At 43.1% G+C, this 27,119-nt stretch overlaps 1 protein-coding gene across 4 annotated transcripts; it reads left to right on the top strand.

The window, feature by feature from the left end:
• Positions 1–95: 95 nt before the first annotated feature.
• LOC106595200 (NLR family CARD domain-containing protein 3) lies at positions 96–26,851 on the top strand. Of its 4 annotated transcripts, none has more exons than XR_006758105.1 (12): positions 96–274; positions 4,511–4,604; positions 4,882–4,998; positions 12,825–12,941; positions 14,065–14,181; positions 14,396–14,480; positions 14,628–14,850; positions 15,456–17,247; positions 17,389–17,562; positions 19,006–19,158; positions 20,918–22,724; positions 22,929–23,082. XR_006758105.1 is itself a non-coding variant. In XM_045691942.1 (12 exons), the coding sequence occupies exons 2-12, from the start codon at positions 4,516–4,518 to the stop codon at positions 24,823–24,825; spliced, it is 3,414 nt and encodes a 1,137-aa protein (XP_045547898.1). In that variant the 5' UTR covers positions 97–274; positions 4,511–4,515; the 3' UTR covers positions 24,826–26,851. The 4 variants fall into 4 exon arrangements, 2 of the variants coding, with proteins under 2 accessions (XP_045547898.1, XP_045547899.1); XR_006758104.1 differs by having other exon boundaries at positions 20,918–22,877; XM_045691942.1 differs by lacking the exon at positions 22,929–23,082 and adding an exon at positions 24,326–26,851 and having other exon boundaries at positions 97–274; positions 20,918–20,964.
• The last annotated feature ends 268 nt before the right edge of the window (positions 26,852–27,119 follow it).

Raw genomic sequence — 27,119 nt, 5'->3', positions numbered from 1 at the left:
TACAGTTGGGTTGATGTTTCAAAGGTTATTCTTAACCATAAATGTAAACAAACAATTATACACCCAGAACATTCCCTGGCTGATAAAATGTATTGCTGGTTGTATTATGGTATCCAAAGGTCAGCTGGCTGCCCAACCCAGAGGGTGAAAGAGCGATATGCTATCTCAGAGGTGCACAAACAGATTTTCTCAAGCAGTCTTCAAGAACAGACCATGAAGATATTTCAGGGACTTGATGTCCTGATGTTCGAGTTGTGATTCTAGCCATAACAAGGTAAGGAACCAAATGTATTATGAAAGCATATGGATTGTATTGTGTAATCCTTTTTAATTTAAGAAATCTGTTACGAAGTATTCCCAAGCATAAATAGAGAGACTATGTAGTCGTATCCAAAAGTAATCAAGGTTTGAAATGATTATGTTTTTGCTAAATACTGTATCTGTTTGGGCTTCTTGCAGTCAATTTGCAGTGTATCAATTATTTGTACATTGTAAATTGTGAGTTCAAATCTCATCACGGACAACTTTAGCATTTTGGCCAAATATCTACTTTTTAGCTATATTGCAACTGCTTGGCATGTTAGCGAACCTTTCCCATAACCTTAACCCTTTTAGCTAACCCTAACCTAACTCCTAACCTTAACCCTTTAACCTAACTCCTAACCTTAAGCTTAACCCTAAAACCTAGCGTAGCTAATGTTATACTTTTTGCAAATTCGTAACATATTGTAAGTTTAGGGAAGTCGTAACATGTAGTACGTTTGCAATTTCGGAACATATTGTAAGGTTATCAAATTCATAACATATTAAATGATTACATACCATATGAAACGTTACATATTGTAAAAACTATTGGTCGCTAAATCCGTAGAAATTACAGACCATGTAAAAAAACTGTTGGTCACTAAATCCATCTAGAAGGACCACGTAAAAACGGTTGGCTGGTATGGCCTCACCTGTCTGAGTGGTCGGCTGTGAATGCCCTCACCCGCTATATACTTCTAACTGATTGGTTTGGTTCTGTCCTCTATAGTGCTGTCCGGTTACACACACACACACACACACACACACACACACACACACACACACACACACACACACACACACACACACACACACACACACACACACACAGACAGCTGTTTCCATTTGAAGATGTTTATATGATTTTGTGAATCTGAATAACTTGGAATCTTATTGTTGTGGTTCTATAAGACAAAGATATGAACACATGTAAACAGTATTAGTTAAGGGTTATAACTATGCAATGTACATGTACATGAATAAATGCATATGGCATTACACTTATAACATGTCTATAAAGGTCTATAAACACGGCATCAATATAAACATACACTTCAACATTCACCTCTTGGAGCGAGAGAGAGATAAACTAATTACTTGGATTGACAAAGGGTCAAGATTTATCATGTCTGCCCTGGTGCCACAGGGTCGTAAATTACTTTGCACATGAGCAAACTCCATGAACTGTCTTGAGATGACCCTCGCAGATGGCAGCTCAATAAAACACCTTAATAAAGGCCACTATGGAAAACACTGTGGGAGCGTGTTCATGCAAAATACTATATTTACAAATACAACAATGAAACCACTTCTGCAAAAGTACTTGTGCAACCAATGCAGTAATAACACTTATGGCAGCACGGAATAATAATACATATGACACAATTAAATCAAATGTTATTGTTCATATCCACATATCCACAGCAGATGTTAGTAAGGGTGTATCAGCATGCTTGTGTTCCTAGCTCCAAACAGTGCAGTAGTATCTAACAATTCAAAACAATACACACAAATCTAAAAGTAAAAGAATGGAATTAGGTTGAGCAATGTTGGAGTGACATTGACTAAAATACAGTAGAATAGAATACAAAACATAGACCTATGTTCCATTATTAAAGTGGCCAGTGATTCCATGTCTATGCACAGTGCCTTTGGAAAGTATTCAGACCTCTTGACTTTTTCCACATTTTGTTATGTAACAGCCTTATTCTAAAATTGATTAAAAAAATAAATCATTACTCAGAAATCTACACACAATACCCCATAATGACAAAGCAAAAACAGGTTTTTAGAAATGTTTGCAAATGTAAAACAAAAACAACAGAAATAACTTATTTACATAGGTATTCAGACCCTTTGCTATGAGACTTGAAATTGAGCTCAGGTGCATCCTGTTTCCACTGATCATCCTTGAGATGTTTCTACAACTTGATTGGAGTCCACCTGTGGTAAATTCAATTGATTGGACATGATTTGGAAAGGCACACATCTGTCTATATAAGGTCCCACAGTTGACAGTGCATGTCAGAACAAAAACCAAGCCGTGAGGTTGAAGGAATTGTCCGTAGAGATCTGAGACAGGATTGTGTCGAGGCATAGATCTGGGGAAGGGTACCAAAAATGTATTCCGCATTGAAGGTCACCCAGAACACAGTGACCTCCATCATTCTTAAATGGAAGAATTTTGGAAATATCAAAACTCTTCCTAGAGCTGGCCGCCCGGCCAAACATAGAAATTAGGCTCTCGAGTGGCGCAGCAGTCTAAGGCACTGCATCTCAGTGCTAGAGGTGTCATTACAGACACCCTGGTTCAAATCCAGGTTTTATCACAACTGGCTGTGATTGGGAGTCCCATAGAGCGGTGCACAATTGGCCCAGCGTTGTCTGGGTTTGGCCAGTGTAGGCCGTCATTGTAAATAAGAAATTGTTCTTAACTGACTTGCCTGGTTAAAAAAAATTGGGGGAGAAGGGCCTTGGTCAGGGTGGTGACCAAGAACCCGATGGTCACTATTTTTCTCCCCAATTTCATGGTATCCAATTTGTAGTTACAGTCTTGCCTCATCGCTGCAACTCCCGTACAGACTCGGGAGAGGCGAAGGTCGAGAGCCGTGCGTCCTCCAAAACACAACCCAACCAAGCCGCACTGCTTCTAGACACAATGCCCACTTAACCCGGAAGCCAGCCGCACCAATGTGTCGGAGGAAACACCGTACACCTGGCGACTGTGTCAGTGTGCACTGCGCCCAGCCCGCCACAGGAGTCGCTAGTGTGCGATGGGACAAGGACTTTCCTGCCGGCCAAACCCTCCCCTAACCCGGACAATCCTGGCCAATTGTACGCCGCCCCATGGGTCTCCAGGTCGCGGCCGGCTGCGACAGAGCCTGGACTCTAACCCAGAATCTCTAGTGGCACAGCTAGCACTGCAATGCAGTGCCTTAGATCACTGCACCACTCGGGAGGTAATAGAGGAAGGCTGAACGTTGTTGAGGACCCCTGGTGGAAGGTAACAGAGGAAGGCTGAATGTTGTTGAGGACCCCTGGTGGAAGGTAACAGAGGAAGGCTGAATGTTGAGGACCCCTGGTGGAAGGTAACAGAGGAAGGCTGAATGTTGAGGACCCCTGGTGGAAGGTAACAGAGGAAGGCTGAACGTTGAGGACCCCTGGTGGAAGGTAACAGAGGAAGGCTGAACGTTGAGGACCCCTGGTGGAAGGTAACAGAGGAAGGCTGAATGTTGAGGACCCCTGGTGGAAGGTAACAGAGGAAGGCTGAATGTTGAGGACCCCTGGTGGAAGGTAACAGAGGAAGGCTGAATGTTGAGGACCCCTGGTGGAAGGTAACAGAGGAAGGCTGAATGTTGTTGAGGACCCCTGGTGGAAGGTAACAGAGGAAGGCTGAATGTTGTTGAGGACCCCTGGTGGAAGGTAACAGAGGAAGGCTGAACGTTGTTGAGGACCCCTGGTGGAAGGTAACAGAGGAAGGCTGAACGTTGTTGAGGACCCCTGGTGGAAGGTAACAGAGGAAGGCTGAACGTTGTTGAGGACCCCTGGTGGACCCCAGCTGCTTTAATGAGGAAAAATGTACTTACTATGTAGTTGTCTCACCTAGATATCTTAAGATGAATGCACTAACTGGTAAATTGCTCTGCTAAATGACAAAAATGTAAATGTTGTACTGTGTCTTAGATAAGACACTTGTAACAGTCTGTATATCAGGGAAAGGAGGATACCTAGTCAGAATGCCTTCAACTGAAATGTGTCCGCATTTAACCCAACTCCTCTGAATCAGAGAGGTGCGGGTGGTTGCCTTAATCGACATCCACATGTTTGGCGCCCGGGGAATATCAATCAATCAATCACATTTATTTATATAGCCCTTCTTACATCAGCTGATGTCACAAAGTGCTGTACAGAAACCCAGCCTAAAACCCCAAACAGCAAGCAATGCAGGTGTAGAAGCACTGTGGCTAGTGGGTTAAGTGCCTTGCTCAGGGGCAGAATGACAGCTTCTTACCTTGTCAGCTCATGGATTCAATCCAGCAACCTTTTGGTTACTGGCCCAACGCTCTAACCAATAGGCTACCATTGACCTTGGATCAGAGGAGCATTGTATGGCTGATGTTATTGTGCCTCACTGTGCTTCAACTGTTGTGTTTCATGACTGTCTGTATTTTTGCCTAACGTTACTGTAACATTCTGCTTTGGTTAGGTTCAATGAGTCTCTCTGAGGAGAGAGAGCAGTGGGGCGCTGCCTCTAAGATCAGTCTCTCTGAAGAACATGACACCAACTCAAAAGCTGAAAGGTGGGAGGAAAGGGATAGATAGAGAGAGAGAGGGTCTGTATGTATGTATGTATGTGTGTGTGTGTCTGTCTGTCTGTCTGTCTGTCTGTCTGTCTGTCTGTCTGTCTGTCTGTCTGTCTGTCTGTCTGTCTGTCTGTCTGTCTGTCTGTCTGTCTGTCTGTCTGTCTGTCTACAATACCATACATGTATGTTCTGTCTGAACTTGTACAGTTTGTGTCGTCATCATCATTACACAGAACAGATTAAAGGCTGAATGTCTGTCTCTGTTGTGTTGAAGCCCAATCCAGCAGAAGAGACCAGTCTCACCTGTAACTAGCTGTGTGTCCATGAAGAGTGACCAATCTATGGGACATCCAGAGGTTTTCAGAAAGAGAGATGGTTCTACTAAACAAAGGTATGACAAATATATTACACAGGTAGATCATCCATGAGAGTTTGTGTGTGTGTGTGTGTGTGTTTTTGTACACTGTAGCCTGTGTGTGTGTGTGTGTGTGTGTGTGTGTGTGTGTGTGTGTGTGTGTGTGTGTGTGTGTGTGTGTGTGTGTGTGTGTACAGTGTAGCCTACAGACGCAGTACAGCTCAACAGTTTGGACGCCCCTCCTCATTCAAGGGTTTTTATTTATTTTTACTATTTTCTACATTGTAGAATAATAGCGAAGACATCAAAACTATGAAATAGCACATATGGAATCATGTAGTAACCAAAAAAGTGTTAATCAAATCAAAATATATTTTAGATTTTAGATTATTCAAATCAAATGTTATTGGTCACATACACATGGTTAGCTGATGTTAATGTGAGTGTAGCGAAATGCTTGTGCTTCTAGTTCCGACTATGCAGTAATATCTAACAAGTAATCTAACAATTCCACAACAACTACCTTATACACACAAATCTAAAGGGATGGAATAAGAATATGTACATATACATTTATGGATGAGCGATGGCCGAGCGGCATAGGCAAGGTGCAATAAATAGTATAAGATACAGTATATACATATGAGATGAGTAATGTAAGATATGTAAACATTATTAAAGTGGCATTATTTAAAGTGACTAGTGATCCATTTATTAAAGTGGCCAATGATTTGAGTCTGTATGTAGGCAGCAGCCTCTCTATGTTAGTGATGGCTGTTTAACAGTCCTGATGGCCTTGAGATAGAAGCTGTTTTTCAGTCTCTCTGTCCCAGCTTTGATGCATTTGTACTGACCTCACCTTCTGGATGATAGTGGGGTGAACAGGCAGTGGCTCGGGTGGTTGTTGTCTTTGATGATCTTTTTGGCCTACCTGTGACATCGAGTGCTGTAGGTGTCCTGGAGGGCAGGTAGTTTGCCACCGGTGATGCGTTGTGCAAACTGCACCACCCTCTGGAGAGCCTTGCGGTTGAGGGCGATGCAGTTGCCGTACCAGGTGGTGGTACAGCCCGGCAGGATGCTCTCAATTGTGCATCTGTAAAAGTTTGTCAGGGTTTTAGGTGACAAGCCAAAGTAGCCACCCTTTACCTTGATGGCAGCTTTGCACTCTCTTGGTATTCTCTCAACCAGCTTCATGAGGTAGTCACCTGGAATGCATTTCAATTAACAGGTGTGTCTTGTTAAAAGTTAATTTGTGGAATTTCTTTTGTTCTTAATTCGTTTGAGCCAATTAGTTGTGTTGTGACAAGGTAGGGGCGCTATACAGAAGATAGCCCTATTTGGTAAAAGACCAAGTCCATATTATGGCGAGAACAGCTCAAAAAAGCAAAGACAAACAACAGTTCATCATTACTTCAAGACATGAAGGTCAGCCAATCCGGAAAATGTCAAGAACTTTGAAAGTTTCTTCAAGTGCAGTCGTAAAAACCACCAAGAGCTATGATGAAACTGGCTCTCATGAAGACCCAGAATTACCTCTGCTGCAGAGGATAAGTTCATTAGACTTACCATCCTCAGAAATTGCAGCCCAAATAAATGCTTCACAGAGTTCAAGTAACAGACACATCTCAACGTCCACTGTTCAGAGGAGACTGTGTGAATCAGGCCTTCATGGTCGAATTTCTGCAAATAAATCACTACTAAAGGACACTGTCATGACGTTGGCCTGTGGGTAAGGTTTATAACCCCCCATAAATACCTTTCTCCCTTCCCCTCTCTCTCTGACCCTACTGAAGGACTTTTGAATAGCCTTTGTTAACCTGTCTGGGCTAGGGGGCAGTATTTTCACGGCCGGATGAAAAACATACCCAATTTAAACAGGTTACTACTCTGGCCCAGAAACTAGAATATGCATATTATTAGTAGATTTGGATAGAAAACACTCTGAAGTTTCTAAAACTGTTTGAATGGTGCCTGTGAGTATAACAGAACTCATATGGCAGGTAAAAACCTGAGAAAACTCCAAGCAGGATTTGGAAAGTCTGAGAATTGTAGTTCTTCTTTTGATTCTCTATCAAAGCTACAGTGTCTGTGGGGTGACGTTGCACTTCCTAAGGCTTCCATTGGCTGTCTAAAGCCTTCAGAAAGTGGTTTGAGCATTTTCCTGTCACTGGGCAGATAATAGGAGCTCAGTTACTGAGTGGTCTGCCTGGCAACAAAGGGATTGGATATGCGCGGTCACACGAGCACGCTGTTCCTTCTTTTTCTTCTTGAATGAATATGCTATTGTCCGGTTGGAATATTATCGCAATTTTACGTTAATAATACCATAAAGATTGATTTTAAACAGCGTTTGACATGCTTCTAAGTACGGTAATGGAACATTTTGACTTTTCGTCTCTCGTTCCACGCTCGCGCGTTATGCCTTTGGATAAGTGATCTGTACGCACGACCAAAACGGAGGTATTGTACATAAATATGGATTATTTCGAACAAAAACAACATTTCTGTAAGGGCTGTCTGAAGACAGAGTGGACCAAAACGCAGCGGAGTTAGTGTTCATCATTTAATATTTAATTGAACAACGTGAACACTATACAAAAAAAAGAAAAGAGAAAACCGACAGCCAACAGTCCTGTCAGGTGCAAACACTAACAGAAACAATTACCCACAAAACCCAAAGGAAAAACATGCTCCATATGTGTGACTCCCAATCGCAACAACAAGCTTCAGCTGTGCCTGATTGGGAGCCACACACGGCCCAAAACAAAGAAATACAAAAACATAGAAAAAGGAACATAGAACGCCCACCCAATGTAACACCCTGGCCAAACCAAAATAAAGAACAAAAAACTCCTCTCTATGGCCAGGGCGTTACAGTACCCCCCCCCCTCCCAAGGTGCGGACTCCGGCCGCAAAACCTGACACTGAAGGGGAGGGTCTGGGTGGGCCTTCTTACGGTGGCGGCTCAGGTGCGGGACGTGGCCTCTGTCCCACCCTTGGCGTCGCCCTCTTCGGCGGCGCACCTGGCCGCGCCGAAGGTCTGGTGGGCGACCCTGACACTGCCCGGCTGGCGGGCGACCCTTGTTGCGCCCGGCTGGCGGACGGCGATGGCTGCGCCCGGCTGGCGGGCGGCGATGGCAGATCCGGGCAGGCGGGCCACTCTGGCTGATCCGGGCAGGCGGGCCACTCTGGCTGATCCGGGCAGGCGGGCCACTCTGGCTGATCCGGGCAGGCGGGCCACTCTGGCTGATCCGGGCAGACGGGCCACTCTGGCTGATCCGGGCAGACGGGCCACTCTGGCTGATCCGGGCAGACGGGCCACTCTGGCTGATCCGGGCAGACGGGCCACTCTGGCTGATCCGGGCAGACGGGCCACTCTGGCAGCTCCGGGCAGACGGGCCACTCTGGCAGCTCTGGGCAGACGGGCCACTCTGGCAGCTCCGGGCAGACGGGCCACTCTGGCAGCTCCTGACTGGCGGGCGGCTCTGGCGTCTCCTGACTGGCGGGCGGCTCTGGCGACTCCTGACTGGCGGGCGGCTCTGGCGGCACCAGACTGGTGAGGCTGGGCTGACGCACTAGATGCCTGATGCGTGGGGCTGGTACAGGATGTGCCAGTCTGGGCACACGCACCTTAGGGCTAGTGCGGGGAGCGGGAACAGGCCGAGTCAGACTGGGCTGACACACCTCAGGGCTAGTGCAGGGAGCTGGCCTGGGGCTCCATCCTCGCCCCGCCAAACTGCCCTTGTGCCCCCCCCAAAAAAAAATACTTGGGGCTGCCTCTCGGGTTCCCTTACCAGCCGTGTTCCCCGGTCCTCGCCAGATATCCTCCGCTGCTTGGTCCTGGTATGGTTGGTAATTCTGTAAGGGCTGTCTGAAGAGAGAGTGGACCAAAACGCAACGGAGTTAGTGTTCATCATTTAATATTTAATTGAACAACGTGAACACTATACAAAAACAAGAAAAGAGAAAACCGACAGCCAACAGTCCTGTCAGGTGCAAACACTAACAGAAACAATTACCCACAAAACCCAAAGGAAAAACATGCTCCTTATGTGTGACTCCCAATCAGCAACAACGAGCTTCAGCTGTGCCTGATTGGGAGCCACACACGGCCCAAAACAAAGAAATACAAAAACATAGAAAAAGGAACATGGAACGCCCACCCAATGTAACACCCTGGCCTAACCAAAATAAAGAACAAAAAACCCCTCTCTATGGCCAGGGCGTTACAATTTCTTGTGGAAGTAGCAGTCCTGGGAGTGCATTCTGAGGAAGATCAGCAAAGGTAAGAGAACATTTCTAATACTAATTCTGAGTTTAGGTTGCCCCGAACTTGGCGGGTGTCTGAATAGCTCATCGTGATGGCTGAGCTATGTACTCAGAATATTGAAAAATGTGCTTTCTCCATAAAGCTATTTTAAAATCTGACACAGCGGTTGCATCCAGGGGTAGTCTATCTATAATTCTTTAAATAATTGTTATATATTTTGTCAACGTTTATGATGAGTATTTTTGTAAATTGATGTGCACATTCACCGGACGTTTTGGTGGGAATACATTTTCTGAACATCACACGCCAATATAAAATGCTGTTTTTGGATATAAATATGAACTTTATCGAACAAAACATACATGTATTGTGTAACATAATGTCCTTGGAGTGTCATCTGATTAAGATCGTCAAAGGTTAGTGCTTCATTTAGCTGTGTTTTGGGTTTTATTGACTCATGTCCTTGCTTGGAAAATGGCTGTGTGATTATTTTTGTCTATGTACTCTCCTAACATAATCTAATGTTTTGCTTTCGCTGTAAAGCCTTTTTGAAATCGGACAATGTGGTTACATCAAGGAGAAGTGTATATTTAAAATGGTGTAAAATAGCTGTATGTTTGAGAAAGTTGAATTATGACATTTTGTTGTTTTTGAATTTGCCGCCCTGATATTTCACTGGCTGTGTCCCGCAGGTGGGACGCTAGAGTCCCACATAGCCCATAGAAGTTAAATATAGAGAGTCTTGGAACATCAAACAAGTGGAGGGAAAGGAACCATATTTCGGTAATAGAACCAGTTGGAAATATACCAGGTACTTAATAAGTATGGATGTCAGTTCAGTTGTCATCTGAGACATTATGACTGATGACAGGACGACATAAACTGTACCTGGGAAAGTCTACACATTCTAGTTATCAGATTCACATGGAATTGTTGTGCAATTTAAATGTTTGATATTGAAACTGTTTGTTAGGAGATTAAATGTAATTTTAGCTTCCAAATGAGAGAATTGGGTTTTCATAAGGAAAGAGCCCTGACCAATCAGTGGCCCGCCCCTGTGAAGAGACAAGGGTTATAAACGATGAAACACACCCTTCTCCCCTTGCCACTATATATGTCACGACTATCAGGTAGCGGAAAGGGTCAGAGTCAAAGGCAGGAGACGGAGGTCCCAAAAACAAAGAGGTTTATTAACAACTTCAGGGGAAAAGATGCAGACGTAAGCTGAGTGCGCCTACACACCCGACAGGAGCACAGCTCCAAAACAATAAAGCGCAACCCGGCAACAATAAACAAACAGCTCCACAAAAACGGGCAGCGTGAAATACGAAAACCCTTTCAACAGACACAAAACAATCCCGCACGAATACCTGAACAAAAAGGACAAACTAAATAACCCCACACTAATTACAAACAAGGAACAGGTGCAGACCTAGACAAACAAAACCAAACAACACAGAAACATAGATCGGTGGCAGCTAGTAGGCCGGCGACGACGACCGCCGAGCGCCGCCCGACCGAGGAGGGGCGCCACCTTCTGTGAATACTGTGACAATATAAGTCAGTGACAAAATGTAACCAGTTTGTTCCGGGTACGTGAGGTCTGCAGCCTCTGTGTTAAAAGGACTCACATGTCAAGTATAGAACTAAGCCAACCTCAGCGTGAGCTTTGGTTGCGAATGGTATGAACTTTGAACTCTTATTCACTACAGAAGTGATACTTACTAGCCGTTGAGTTAGCAGCGGCCGCTGTAGACGTGGGCAAGGAAAGGACGGACGACGTATCCAGTCTAACACACAACCAAGATACTACAACGTATCCATTTTACCACCAGTGACATTCTTCCGAGGACAGGAAGATCTCTGTTGGCCAACACGGCCAGCATCTACGACCAACCTACCGAAGCGCAGCTCAGAGTAAATATTTATTGCATTTTCCTTTTCCAAATGGGCGGTAATTTAGAATGCATACGATACTGTATTTACGATGGCATAGCTGCTTTCTTCGTTCCTCAGTCTTCCCGCTCTTTCATTCAAGCCCAACCCCCTTTCTTTGTGTAACAAGCCGCCATGCCGGTGTAGCCCACTAGGGCACATTCTCCTATCATTTCCTTGTAACCATATCTGTTTGTTATGCATTTCTGTGAATTATTTAGTTAGCAAATAAATGATTTTAAGACAATTGATGTATGGATGTATGGTTCGTGCAGATAACCAACAATTTACGACGATTGGAATGAGATTGACGAGGTAAATAACACATCATTAATCAGAGGACTCAGAGATCAGATATTATAACATCTGAAAGTTATATTAGGAAAATTATAACTTTGTAATCTGAATAATTTCCTTGGTGCCCTGACCTCCTAGTTAATTACAGTTACACGATTGATCAGTTTAATCGCATAATAATAATTACAGAGAGTTATTTGATAAACATGTCTTCCGTTTTAGTGATGCCAAAGACACGACAACACCAATAAGAAGAAGAGACTTTCATGGGCCAAGAAACACGCGCAATGGACATTAGACCGGTGAAAATATGTCCTTTGGTCTGATGAGTCCAAATTTGAGATTTATGGTTCCAACTGCCGTGTCTTTGTGAGATGCAGACTAGGTGAACGGATGATCTCCGCATGTGTGGTTCCCACTGTGAAGCATGGAGGAGGAGGTGTGATGGTGTGGGGGTGCTTTGCTGGTGACACTGTCAGTGATTTATTTAGAATTCAAGGCACACTTAACCAGCATGGCTACCACAGCATTCTGCAGCGATACGCCATCCCATCTGGTTTGCGCTTAGAGGAACTATCATTTGTTTTTCAACAGGACAATGACCCAACACACCTCCAGGCTGTGTAAGGGTTATTTGACCAAGAAGGAGAGTGATGGAGTGCTGCATCAGATGACCTGGCCTCCACAATCACCTGACCTCAACCCAATTGAGATGGTTTGGGATGAGTTGGACCGCAGAGTGAAGTAAAAGCAACCAACAAGTGCTCAGCATATGTGGGAACTCCTTCAAGACTGTTGGAAAAGCATTCCAGTTGATGCTGGTTGAGAGAATGCCAAGAGTGTGCAAAGCTGTCATCAAGGCAAAGGGTGGCTACTTTGAAGAATCTCAAATATAAAATATATTTTGATTTGTTTAACTCGTTTTTGGTTGCTACATGATTCCATATGTGTTATTTCATAGTTTTGATGTCTTCACTATTATTGTACAATGTAGAAAATAGTAAAAATAAATAAAAACCCTTGAATGAGTACGTGTCTTCCCTGTGGCTCAGTGGCTTTTCCTTGTGGCTCAGTTGGTAGAGCATTGTGTTTGCAATGTCAGCATGGTGTGTGCAACGCCAGGGTTGTGGGTTCGATTCCAACGGGGGTACAATTTTTTTTTTTTTAAATGCATGAAATGAAATGTATGCATTCACTACTGTAAGTCGCTCTGGATAAGAGCGTCTGCTAAATGACTAAAATGTAAATGTAAAATGTAGGTGTGTCCAAACTTTTGACTGGTACCGTACATTGTTTTTGTAGTCATCATCATTACACAGAACAGATTAAAGGCTGAATGTCTGTCTCTGTTGTGTTGAAGCCCAATCCAGCAGAAGAGACCAGTCTCACCTACAACTAGCTGTGTGTCCATGAAGAGTGACCAATCTATGGGACATCCAGAGGTTTTCAGAAAGAGAGATGGTTCTACTAAACAAAGGTATGACAAATATATTACACAGGTAGATCATCCATGAGAGTTTGTGTGTGTGTGTGTTTTTGTACACTGTAGCCTGTGTGTGTGTGTGTGTGTGTGTGTGTTTGTGTGTGTGTTTGCGCACGTGCGTGTGTGTGTGTGTACAGTGTAGCCTACAGACGCAGTACAGGTCAACAGTTTGGATGCACCTCCTCATTCAAGGGTTTTTATTTATTTTTACTATTTTCTACATTGTAGAATAATAGTGAAGACATCAAAACTATGAAATAACACATATGGAATCATGTAGTAACCAAAAAAGTGTTAAACAAATCAAAATATATTTTAGATTTTAGATTATTGAAATCAAATGTTATTGGTCACATACACATGGTTAGCTGATGTTAATGTGAGTGTAGCGAAATGCTTGTGCTTCTAGTTCCGACAGTGCAGTAATATCTAACAAGTAATCTAACAATTCCACAACAAATACCTAATACACACAAATCTAAAGGGATGGAATAAGAATATGTACATATAAATATATGGATGAGCAATGACAGAGTGGCAGAGGCAAGATACAATAGATGGTTTATTAAGATACAGTATATACATATGAGATGAGTAATGTAAGATATGTAAACATTATTAAAGTGGCATTATTTAAAGTGACTAGTGATCCATTTATTAAAGTGGCCAATGATTTGAGTCTGTATGTAGGCAGCAGCCTCTCTATGTTAGTGATGGCTGTTTAACAGTCCTGATGGCCTTGAGATGGAAGCTGTTTTTCACTCTCTCTGTCCCAGCTTTGATGCACCTGTACTGACCTCACCTTCTGGATGATAGTGGGGTGAACAGGCATTGGCTCGGGTGGTTGTTGTCTTTGATTATCTTTTTGGCCTTCCTGTGACATCGGGTGCTGTAGGTGTAACTCTTTTTTGGTTGCTACATGATTCCATATGTGTTATTTCATAGTTTTGATGTCTTCACTATTATTCTACAATGTAGAAAATAGTATAAATAAATAAAAACCCTTGAATGAGGAGGTGTGTCCAAACTTTTGACTGGTACCGTACATTGTTTTTGTAGTCATCATCATTACACAGAACAGATTAAAGGCTGAATGTCTGTCTCTGTTGTGTTGAAGCCCAATCCAGCAGAAGAGACCAGTCTCACCTGTAACTAGCTGTGTGTCCATGAAGAGTGACCAATCTATGGGACATCCAGAGGTTTTCAGAAAGAGAGATGGTTCTACTAAACAAAGGTATGACAAATGTATTACACAGGTAGATCATCCATGACAGTTTGTGTGTGTGTGTGTGTGTGTGTGTGTTTTTGTACACTGTAGCCTACGTGTGTGTGTTTTTGTACACTGTAGCCTACGTGTGTGTGTGTGTGTGTGTGTGTGTGTGTGTGTGTGTGTGTGTGTGTGTTACTGTATGTAGGGTAAGGTGTATAATCTTGTGTTTTGTCCACAGTCACCAACAGAACAAACCAAAGTCAGAGATTCCTAGTGGTCAGTCTGCCCAGAGTCATCAACCAGACCTGCCCGCTATACTAAAAGTGAGATGTTTTACATTGGTCTCGGTTACCTCAGTAAAGAAACGTGAAAAGTAAAAATTAAATGATTGATATAAAAGTGTAGTTTTACAATATGCTGAAATTACATTGGTATTCTTATGATCTGAATTTATGTATTTTTGTGTTCAGTCACTTGAAGAAAATTACATCACATTTGTGAAGAATGAGTTGAAGAATATCAACAGGATTCTAAGTTGTGAAGGTTCAGATCACCCAGTATTCTTCGGGAGTCAGACAGAGGATAAAGATGTGGATAAACCGGAGAGGATTGCCCGAGAGGGTGCTCTGGACATCACACTGTACATCCTGAGGAACATTAACCAGAAGGACCTCGCTGACAAACTGGAGAAAAGTAAATATCTCAAAATGTAGTTTAAGGCTCAATTTATTATACGTGAGCCAAACAAAGTGTGTTGGTTTAAAAATCCCATTTGTTTAGGTTAGGTGCTTATAGTCAGATTGTACAATTACCTGTCAATTATATCTAAGTCTTATGCTAAATATATAATACATGTGCCAAACAATGTGCAAATATTGTGTGCAGACTTTCATCTTGAGATCCTGGATACAGTAAATCAAAACTCTAGTAACACGTATGTTTTAGTTAAGTTTAGCTTTATTTTGCGTACATGTACAAACAGACAAACAACAATAACAAATCAATGAATTCTCAATGTTGGTGAAGCTACTCTGAGAATATAGTTTACCAAGCTACCACTGGAGCCAGTGCTGAGGTATTCTAATCATTTAAAATCCAAACCGTCCCCAAGCTAGCTTTATTCAAGATGACCAATTCATGAATAATTCTCAATAAGCAGTCGAAGAACAAAAAGCTGATACAAAAGGGCAGTACAAAAATAAAAATAAATAAATCAACTAAATATGAATGAATGTTAAAAGGATTACCAGGAGCGATCAGCCTCTGATCATCATTCCTCTGCATTGTTGTTTTTTTAGATACACCTGCCATGAAGAGCCAACGTAAGCTAAAATCTCATCTGAAAAATAAGTTTGAATGTGTATTGGAGGGAATAGCTAAACAAGGAAACTTCAGACTTCTCAGTAAGATCTATACAGAGCTCTATATCACAGAGGGTAGAAGTGGAGGAGTCAATAATGAAAATGAGATGACACAGATTGAGGCAGCATCCAGGAGACCAGCAACACATGAGACACCAATAAAATGCAATGACATCTTTCAGCCCTTACCTGGACAAGAGAAATCTATCAGAACTGTGCTGACAACGGGAGTCGCTGGCATTGGAAAAACAGTCTCTGTGCAGAAGTTCATTCTGGACTGGGCTGAAGGGAAAGCAAACCAAGAGCTTCAATTCATATTTCCACTTTCTTTTCGGGAGATGAATTTGATGAAGGAGAGAAACCACAGCTTGATGGAACTTCTTCATCACTTTGTTATGGAAACCAAAGAATCACGAATCTCTAACTATGACAAGTACAACGTTCTCTTTGTCCTTGATGGTCTGGATGAGTGTCGACTTCCTCTAGACTTCAAGAACAACAAGATGTGTTTTGATGTCACAGAGTCCACCTCAGTGGACGTGCTGCTGACAAATCTCATCAAGGGGAATCTGTTTCCCTCTGCTTTCCTCTGGATAACCTCCCGACCTGCAGCAGCCAATCAGATCCCTCCGGGGTGTGTTGACAAGGTGACAGAGGTACGAGGGTTCAATGATCCACAGAAGGAGGAGTACTTCAGGAAGAGAATCAGTGATGAGAATTTGGTCAGCAGAATCATCTCACATATCAAGATATCAAGGAGCATCCACATTATGTGCCACATACCCGTCTTCTGTTTGATTTCTGCTACAGTTTTTGAGGACATAATGAAGACAGAAAAAAGAGTGATGCCCAAGACTCTGACTGAGATGTACATGTACTTCCTCATATTTCAGTCCAAACAGACAATGGTGAAGTTTGAAGGGAAAGAGCAGATCGATCAACACTGGGATAAAGAGATCATTATGTCACTGGGGAAACTGGCTTTCCAACAGTTGGAGATAGGCAATCTGATTTTCTATGAGGAAGACCTGAAGGAATGTGGTATTGATGTCAGAAAGGCATCAGTGTACTCAGGACTGTGCACACAGATCTTCAGAGAGGAATGTGGGCTGTACCAGGAGAAGGTGTACTGCTTTGTTCATCTGAGCATCCAGGAGTTCATGGCTGCTGTGTATGTGTTCCTCTCAGTCATCAACAACAATGTGAATCTAATGGCGAAACCGCAATCAACTTCTGCCATGCCGCGGACACTGTCTATTGACAACCGTCTAATCGACCTGGCAAGGAGTGCAGTGGATAAGGCTTTAGAAAGTGAGAGTGGACACCTGGACCTGTTCCTCCGCTTCCTTCTGGGCCTCTCACTGAAGTCCAATCAGACTCTCCTACGAGGCCTACTGACACAGACAAGTAGCAACTCACAGACCAATGAAATGATTGTCAAGTACATCAAGGCAAAGATCAGGGACAAGCCCACCTCAGAGAAATGCATCAATCTGTTCCACTGTCTGAATGAGTTGAATGACCATTCTCTAGTGGAGGAGATCCAAAGCTACCTGAGATCAGGAAGTCTCTCAGAAGCCAGCCTCTCATCTGCTCATTGGTCAGCTCTGGTCTTTGTGTTGCTGACTTCAGAAGAGAAGCTGGAAGTGTTTGACCTGAAGAAATACTCCAGATCAGAGGAAGGTCTTGTTAAGCTGCTGCCAGTGGTCAAAGCCTCCAGAACAGCTCTGTAAGTACATGGGTATTAAAAACGTAAACATCTGAAATAATATTTTTATTTACACCACAATAAAACATAATGACTGTTTTTATTCAAATAACATGGCACACATACAATTGTGAACATTTCCTATTTCTACTTTCCATTTAGGCTGAATGGATGTAACCTCACAGAGAGCTGCTGTGCTTCTCTGGCCTCGACTCTCAGTTCAAACTCCTCCCAACTGAGAGAGCTGGACCTGAGTAACAATGACTTGCAGGATTCAGGAGTGAAGCTGCTCTCTGCTGGACTGGAGAGTCCACACTGTCAACTGGAGATACTGAGGTCGACATGTACTTTAATATAGTTTCACGTGTTTATATACTGTAGGCTGATACACACTAAACACAAACGCTTCTGTGCCAAAGAAAAAGGTTCTTTGGCTTGTTGCCATAGTGGATCCCTTTTTGGTTCTTTATAGAATCTTTTATGAATGTTCTATAAAGAACCATGCTAATAAGGTTCTAAATGGAACCTATATGGTGCTATAAGGAACCCTTTCCTAATCACCCAAAAAAGAGTTCCCCTTTCTATGGTTCTTTATCAAACGTTTATGGAGAATGGTTCTATAGAGATAGATCCTATTGAAGAACAATACATATTTTTTTTTTCTGGCTATCCATATTTTATATATATATTTATATATATATATATATATATATATATATATATATATATATATATATATATATATATATATATATATATATATATATATAAAAGTTGAATCAGGTTTGTTAGTTCTGTAACAGCAGGGAGTCCCTGAGGAGATCATTATGAACCACTGAGTTACTCAACCGTTCTCAACTGACAGAAGGACATACAGTGTATGACGCCATCCCAAGACACCGTCACAGGCCATAGTCACGTGATGGCCTAACACAACATGTTAGATAAACTGGTAAACACTCTAACTCACGGTTGCACAAAAAGAGCTGTGTTTGCAAACCACGCCCCAAAATATTAGAATGCGCCACCACCCCTACATTTGAATTATCACTCAAAGAGGAAAGGACCCTTTTGTGAACCGCAAAGAACCATTAAAGGTCTCACATAGAACCAGCACATTTCCCAAAGAACCATTAAAGGTCTCACATAGAACCATCACATTTCCCAAAGAACCATTAAAGGTCTCAAAGGGTTCTATGAGTCATTATGGTTCCACATAGAACCATCTCATTTCACAAAGAACTATTAAAGGTCTCAAAGGGTTCTATGAGTCATTATGGTTCCACATAGAACCATCACATTTCCCAAAGAACCATTAAAGGTCTCAAAGGGTTCTATGAGTCATTATGGTTCCACATAGAACCATCACATTTCCCAAAGAACCATTAAAGGTCTCAAAGGGTTCTATGAGTCATTATGGTTCCACATAGAACCATCACATTTCACAAAGAACCCTTGAGGTACCAGCCTAATATATTTGGCCATGAGAATTGACTATTCACTGTTCCCAGTCTGTATATTGGTAAAAAAAAACACAAAAAACACTCTGCTTCCTTGTCATGGTCGTTATAGGAAGAGATGTATTAACTCAAATCAATGTACAATAAACCACTCATTCTCTTTTGTAAAAAAAAACAATGTTTTCATTGCAGTTGTTTATCTGGCGAAAAAAAAAAAAAGATAGCTGCCCACTCAAGATTTTAGCAGTCCCTGTATAAAATAATTTTGGTGTGGAATGTGGAAATGCTACGTGTAGAAATGATGATCAACTCTCTGCAGGCTGTCAGGCTGCCTGGTCACAGAGGAAGGCTGTGCTTCTCTGGCCTCAGCTCTGAAGTCAAACCCCTCACATCTAAGAGAACTGGACCTGAGCTACAATCACCCAGGAGACTCAGCACTGAAGCTGTTCCCTGCAGGACTGGAGAAACTAAAGTATTTGGAGTGTTTGTATCTATCAGTATTGTCTGTATGCATATGAGTGTGTTCCTGTGTGTCTGCATGCATGTGAGTGTTCCTGTGTGTCTGTATGCATATGAGTGTGTTCCTGTGTGTCTGTATGCATATGAGTGTGTTCCTGTGTGTCTGTATGCATATGAGTGTGTTCCTGTGTGTCTGTATGCATATGAGTGTGTTCCTGTGTGTCTGTATGTATGTGAGTGTGTTCCTGCGTGTCTGCATGCATGTGAGTGTTCCTATGTGTCTGTATGCAGGTGAGTGTGTTCCTGCATGTCTGCATGCATGTGAGTGTTCCTGTGTGTCTGCATGCATATGAGTGAGTTCCTGTGTGTCTGTATGCATGTGAGTGTGTTCCTGTGTGTCTGTATGCATGTGAGTGTGTTCCTGTGTGTCTGCATGCATATGAGTGAGTTCCTGTGTGTCTGTATGCATGTGAGTGTGTTCCTGTGTGTCTGTATGCATGTGAGTGAGTTCCTGTGTGTCTGTATGCATGTGAGTGTGTTCCTGCGTGTCTGTATGCATGTGAGTGTGTTCCTGCATGTCTGCATGCATATGAGTGTGTTCCTGCATGTCTGCATGCATATCAAATCTAATGTTATTGGTCACATACACATGGTTAGCAGATGTTAATGCGAGTGTAGCGAAATGCTTGTGCTTCTAGTTCCTACAGTGCAGTAATATCTATCATGTTTACTAACATTCCCACCACAACTACCTAATACACACAAATCTAAAGGGGTGAGTGAGAATATGTACATATAAGTATATGGTTGGGCGATGGCCGAGCGGCATAGGCAAGGTGCAATAGATGGTATAAAATACAGTATATACATATGATATGACTAATGTAAGATATGTAAACATTATTAATGTAGCATTATTTCAAGTGGCATTGTTTAAAGAGACTGATGATCCATTTATTAAAGTGTCCAGTGATTGGGTCTCAATGTGGGCAGCAGCCTCTCTATGTTAGTGATGGCTGTTTAGCAGTTCGATGGCCTTACAGTATATATGGCTAATTCAGCAGCCCATATATAGCGCAGCACTTGTAGACTAGCACAGGAAAGCAGTGCCACAGATCAAAGGAGACACTAGTTATCAAACCTGAGTTAGTAAGTAGCCTATCAGATGGAAGGAGACACTAGTTATCAAACCTGAGTTAGTAAGTAGCCTATCAGATGGAAGGAGGAACTAGTGATCAAACCTGAGTTAGTAAGTAGCCTATCAGATGGAAGGAGGCACTAGTTATCAAACCTGAGTTAGTAAGTAGCCTATCAGATGGAAGGAGACACTAGTGATCAAACCTGAGTTATTAAGTAGCCTATCAGATGGAAGGAGACACTAGTTATCAAACCTGATTTAGTAAGTAGCCTATCAGATGGAAGGAGACACTAGTGATCAAACCTGAGTTAGTAAGTAGTCTATCAGATGGAAGGAGGAACTAGTGATCAAACCTGAGTTAGTAAGTAGTCCATCTTTGGTAGAGTGGGCGCGGCTCACCTTGCTCCTCCCGACAGTCAAACAAACAGTGAGATTTTGAGATTTTTTTCTTCATAAAAGTAACTCAAAAGTAATATAACTAATAATATAATGTGTTACTTTCCAGTAATATTGTCTGTAATATTGTTAAATGTAACGAGTAACTAATCCCAACACTTCATGTGTGTAAGTCTGATATATATGAATCATTATCTTTTTTTTAATCCTTTTTTATTTTTTACATTTTCTTTTACAGTTTGGACAATGGTGAAGCGCGCCGGTTACAACCAGGGCTTAAAAAATGTAAGTGATGAATGATTAAGGTAAAAATGTATTGAGCTGAAACAGGGCTGTGGAGGCTCTGATGCAAAGTTCTGATTCAAGTTCCATATAGTGACCTGTGTTTCTTCCTAGACTCTAGGGCAGGGCTAGGTAACCCTGTTCCTAGGCTGCGTTTCTTCCTAGACTCTAGGGCAGGGCTAGGTAACCCTGTTCCTAGGCTGCGTTTCTTCCTAGACTCTAGGGCAGGGCTAGGTAACCCTGTTCCTAGGCTGCGTTTCTTCCTAGACTCTAGGGCAGGGCTTTGTAACCCTGTTCCTAGGCTGCGTTTCTTCCTAGACTCTAGGGCAGGGCTAGGTAACCCTGTTCCTAGGCTGCGTTTCTTCCTAGACTCTAGGGCAGGGCTAGGTAACCCTGTTCCTAGGCTGCGTTTCTTCCTAGACTCTAGGGCAGGGCTAGGTAACCCTGTTCCTAGGCTGTGTTTCTTCCTAGACTCTAGGGCAGGGCTAGGTAACCCTGTTCCTAGGCTGCGTTTCTTCCTAGACTCTAGGGCAGGGCTAGGTAACCCTGTTCCTAAGCTGCGTTTCTTCCTAGACTCTAGGGCAGGGCTTTGTAACCCTGTTCCTAGGCTGCGTTTCTTCCTAGACTCTAGGGCAGGGCTAGGTAACCCTGTTCCTAGGCTGCGTTTCTTCCTAGACTCTAGGGCAGGGCTAGGTAACCCTGTTCCTAGGCTGCGTTTCTTCCTAGACTCTAGGGCAGGGCTAGGTAACCCTGTTCCTAGGCTGCGTTTCTTCCTAGACTCTAGGGCAGGGCTAGGCAACCCTGTTCCTAGGCTGCGTTTCTTCCTAGACTCTAGGGCAGGGCTAGGCAACCCTGTTCCTAGGCTGCGTTTCTTCCTAGACTCTAGGGCAGGGCTAGGTAACCCTGTTCCTAGGCTGCGTTTCTTCCTAGACTCTAGGGCAGGGCTAGGTAACCCTGTTCCTAGGCTGCGTTTCTTCCTAGACTCTAGGGCAGGGCTAGGTAACCCTGTTCCTAGGCTGCGTTTCTTCCTAGACTCTAGGGCAGGGCTAGGTAACCCTGTTCCTAGGCTGCGTTTCTTCCTAGACTCTAGGGCAGGGCTTTGTAACCCTGTTCCTAGGCTGCGTTTCTTCCTAGACTCTAGGGCAGGGCTAGGTAACCCTGTTCCTAGGCTGCGTTTCTTCCTAGACTCTAGGGCAGGGCTTTGTAACCCTGTTCCTAGGCTGCGTTTCTTCCTAGACTCTAGGGCAGGGCTTTGTAACCCTGTTCCTAGGCTGCGTTTCTTCCTAGACTCTAGGGCAGGGCTTTGTAACCCTGTTCCTAGGCTGCGTTTCTTCCTAGACTCTAGGGCAGGGCTAGGTAACCCTGTTCCTAGGCTGCGTTTCTTCCTAGACTCTAGGGCAGGGCTAGGTAACCTGTTCCTAGGCTGCGTTTCTTCCTAGACTCTAGGGCAGGGCTAGGTAACCCTGTTCCTAGGCTGCGTTTCTTCCTAGACTCTAGGGCAGGGCTAGGTAACCCTGTTCCTAGGCTGCGTTTCTTCCTAGACTCTAGGGCAGGGCTAGGTAACCCTGTTCCTAGGCTGCGTTTCTTCCTAGACTCTAGGGCAGGGCTAGGTAACCCTGTTCCTAGGCTGCGTTTCTTCCTAGACTCTAGGGCAGGGCTAGGTAACCCTGTTCCTAGGCTGCGTTTCTTCCTAGACTCTAGGGCAGGGCTAGGTAACCCTGTTCCTAGGCTGTGTTTCTTCCTAGACTCTAGGGCAGGGCTAGGTAACCCTGTTCCTAGGCTGCGTTTCTTCCTAGACTCTAGGGCAGGGCTTTGTAACCCTGTTCCTAGGCTGCGTTTCTTCCTAGACTCTAGGGCAGGGCTAGGTAACCCTGTTCCTAGGCTGCGTTTCTTCCTAGACTCTAGGGCAGGGCTAGGTAACCCTGTTCCTAGGCTGTGTTTCTTCCTAGACTCTAGGGCAGGGCTAGGCAACCCTGTTCCTAGGCTGCGTTTCAAAGTCATTAAAGACACACCCTCGTCCACTTACCCTCGTCCACTTACCCTTGGGGGAATCCCCGGGGCCATATTTGTCATCGGTCCAAATGATTAGCCAAGCAAGAGAAGTTGTGGTTGTCAATGTGGAGGCTATATACAGGGTGTAACAGGGCTATATACAGGGTGTAACAGGGCTATATACAGGGTATAACAGGGCTATATACAGGGTGTTACAGTACAGAGTCAATGTGGAGGCTATATACAGGGTGTAACAGGGCTATATACAGGGTGTAACAGGGCTATATACAGGGTATAACAGGGCTATATACAGGGTGTTACAGTACAGAGTCAATGTGGAGGCTATATACAGGGTGTAACAGGGCTATATACAGGGTGTAACAGGGCTATATACAGGCTATAACAGGGCTATATACAGGGTGTTACAGTACAGAGTCAATGTGGAGGCTATATACAGGGTGTTACAGTACAGAGTCAATGTGGAGGCTATATACAAGGTGTTACAGTACCGAGTCAATGTGGAGGCTATATACATGGTGTAACAGGGCTATATACAGGGTGTAACAGGGCTATATACAGGGGGTACTGGTACCGAGTCAATGTGGAGGCTATATACAGGGTGTAACAGGGCTATATACAGGGGTAGAAGCTGTTACGGAGCCTTTTGGACCTAGACTTGGCGCTCCGGTACCGCTTGCCGTGCGGTAGCAGAGAGAACAGTCTATGACTAGGGTGGCTGGAGTCTTTGACAATTTTTTGGGGCCTTCCTCTTACACCGCCTGGTCCAGGTCGGTTAAATTCAAAACATGAGGTACCTATGGCACTCTGGGACCAGGGTTGCCTATCCCTGCTCTAGTGACTCAGGGCCAGCGCCAGAACAAATCAGTTGGACGGGCCTCTGATTTCCATTGGCCTGGCACGTTATTTTCACGGTACCTCCTATGTGTGCACGCACTTGCGCATTCACACATTTTTTTTTAATAGTAAAAGACCAGGTGAGTTTCAAGGTTGGGCATTCTAAGTGACCCTTCTTTAATTATCAATTTCAGCCAAAGAACAAAGAAGTGTTAAATACAGAGTTTGGTCTACAGTTAGACATCAACCAAATAAAAATAAATACAAAAAGTAACACAATAACATAACAATAACGAGGCTATATACAGGGAGTACCGGTACCGAGTCAGTGTGTGGGGGGTACAGGTTAGTCGAGGTAATTTGTACATGTAGGAAGGGATGAAATTACTATGCATAGATAAACAATAACCTATATTGTTTATGGTGTGATATGAAGCTGGAGACCAGTGAATTATATTAGTTGACTAGATTGGACAAATATAACTTGTAATATGTTTTGTTGGTTTCACCATATCAGATGCCTGTGAACTCACACTGGATCCAAACACAGCAGACAGACAGCTCATTCTGTCTGAGGACAACAGAAAAGTGACATCAGTGGAGAGATTTAAGGACCGGCAACAGGTGCTGTGTACAGAGGGTCTGGAAGGGCGTTGTTACTGGGAGGTAGAGTGGAGTGGGGAAAAAACTCGTTTGGCAGTGACCTATAAAAGAAAAAGCTGTTTTGATTCCAATCAACTTGGAAGCAATGACATATCTTGGGGTCTGGGATGCTATAGTGATGGTTACACTGCCTGGCACAATGGTAATCACACTACCATAATGGCCCCTTACTCCAATAGAGTTGGAGTGTATCTGGACTGGCAGGCTGGTTCTCTTACCTTCTATAGCATCTCCTCTGACACACTGACCCACCTGCACACATTCCACACTGAATTCAAAGAGCCCCTCTATCCAGGGTTTTTGGTTGAGGAGACAGTGTCCCTGTGCCGGGTGATTTTTAGCTCGAGCTGCTAGACCTTATTGTTAGAAGCCTGGTCTCTAAAATCGACTTTCTTAGCAACTGGACCTTCCAGGTAAATCTGGCTATTCAAATCCATCTTTCTTCTTCTTCTGCTTTGGTACAAAATACAGTTTCCCATCAATAGAAGAAAATGTTATGTAGCATATTATGTATTCAAGTAGGCCTACAGATATTATACAATTAAAAATAATTAAACATGAAGAAGGAAGGTTAAGCGACATGGCCATAGACCTAATATATTGACCTTTAGGTTATTGGTTAGGTTAGATAATAGTAGCCTATTAGATAGGCCTACGAATATTGAAACAGCTCAGATAGAGTCTAATGGCTTAATACTAGGTAGGTCTATCGATTGAGCATACATGAAAGTGATGTCAATATATAGCCTAATAATCTAGCTATTATATAATTCAGTTATTTTGCTTCGCTTGTTTTTAACATTGCAAACTTTTTAAGCTACTTATATTCAACTATGAAGTTTTTGGTGGTCACAGAGAGACAGATAAACATCTTCATTCTGTGTTTAGCGTAGATTTTCTGTGTGTAAAGTGACGCGAGAGGGCAAACGGTGATCTAACGACGCATTTAGCTGTTCTACGAGTGGTCTGAGGCAGGCGTTAGATTACGAGCGTTTTCAAGTGAAACGTTAATAAAGACGGTTTTGGGAAACGCTCGGTAATGTAAATATGGTTTTAGCCTTAAGATGCTTTTGGGAAACCTGTCCCTAATCGAAAAAACATGTATGTTTCTGTTTCTACGGTATATTACTATACACTTATGTTACTAGTCAGTTTGAATGCCTATCCCGAAACCCAATTTACGGGGGTAGGGGTATACCGCCACCCTCTGCTCACTCCAGGGAATTTCAGGGTATTGGTGAATTACCTGGGCCTCGTTTCCCACTTGCGATGTAGCCTAATTTAAAGCAATACGATGATCGTACGCTACCAGCTTTCACTAAGTGTATCGTTAGACAACCTGGTCTCAGTGTATTTCGTATTATTCTGTAGATCAATTCAATACACTCCATTTAGTAGGATTTTTTTTATTTAACCTTTATTTAACTAGGCAAGTCAGTTAAGAGCAAATTCTTACTTACAATGATAGCCAACCCCAGCCAAACCCTAACCTGGACGACGCTGGGCCCTATGGGACTCCCAATCACAGCCTGTTATGATACAGCCTGCAATCAAACCAGGGTTTGTAGTGACACCTCTAGCACTGAGATGCAGTGCCTTAGACTGCTGCGCCACTCGGGAGCCCAAAATTATATGTTATGTTTTGTATGGTATGTATTAGTCCTAACTTGTGGATTTCCATCATCCATGTCATATGATATGTTATGAATTTGTAAAATGAATGATATGTTACGAATTTGTCGAATGTATGATATGTTACGAATTTGTAAAATGTATGATATGGTGCAAATTTGTAAAAAGTATATATATTTTTTTTTACATTTCCTGTGTTACGTCTAGTCTATGAGACCAGGCTGCGTTAGACTGTAGATATTGATAGGATCGAAAGAAAAGCAGCGCTGTTCAAGGATCAGCTTTCTCCATTAAAATCTTACCTTAACATTACAATTATACAACAATACTGACCACAGATAAGTTCCTAGTGAGATATTACCTATGGCTGCAAATATTGAAGGTGCTTATTATGCTTCCCCAATAATAGAGCTAATACATCACAGATTGGGCACATGATGTCACACATCATGAAACATATTGAGGCAAAAATGACAGACTAGTGGAAAAATATAACTCGATATGACTTCAAGGCTCAATTATCCTATTTATCTTTTAATGCAGTCATCTCGGTTTTCATTTGAAGCATTGTGTTATCTTTCACTTGTTTGCAGTGGCAACCCGACATTCACCTGTTTAGCTTAAAAAATAAAAACGTTTTGTTGTTGTTGCCTGTTTTGCATGTTATTTTGGCATTAACACGTGTCACATTATCAGTTTGCAAGCAATGTAAAAAAAAAACATTGAGTTAATAAAGCCTCCATACAAACATGGTCTCTTTTTTGTTTTCTTGAGTAAGGCAGCTCGGAGCAGGCAGGTGTTTCAGCCGAGTTCAGTGCTTTCTGTGGTGGTGGGGCAGACAGCGGAAAATACGGAGTGTAGGGATTGGTATTGTTCTCTAGTTGCGCCGTGATTGGCTCAGTGTTCTGTCACTCATGGGGACACTACGTCACTGCAAAATCTACGGGTAGAGCTCGAAAATTCAAGCCCCCTGGGTGCTGTCATAGAGTTATATTAGAAGTGCCCATCCAAGAAGG

This window comes from Salmo salar, chromosome ssa12 (assembly GCF_905237065.1).
Source record: "Salmo salar chromosome ssa12, Ssal_v3.1, whole genome shotgun sequence".
Lineage (NCBI taxonomy): Eukaryota > Metazoa > Chordata > Actinopteri > Salmoniformes > Salmonidae > Salmo > Salmo salar.
This window is presented reverse-complemented; position numbering and strand designations above follow the sequence as displayed.

Bases quoted from the DNA above. Each gene is read 5' to 3' on its own strand.
- LOC106595200 (XM_045691942.1), top strand. From the start codon at position 4,516: ATGAGTCTCTCTGAGGAGAGAGAGCAGTGGGGCGCTGCCTCTAAGATC. The intron at 4,605-4,881 runs GTGGGAGGAAAG...GTTGTGTTGAAG, and splicing joins ACCAACTCAAAAGCTGAAAG to CCCAATCCAGCAGAAGAGAC. The intron at 17,563-19,005 runs GTCGACATGTAC...AACTCTCTGCAG, and splicing joins TGTCAACTGGAGATACTGAG to GCTGTCAGGCTGCCTGGTCA.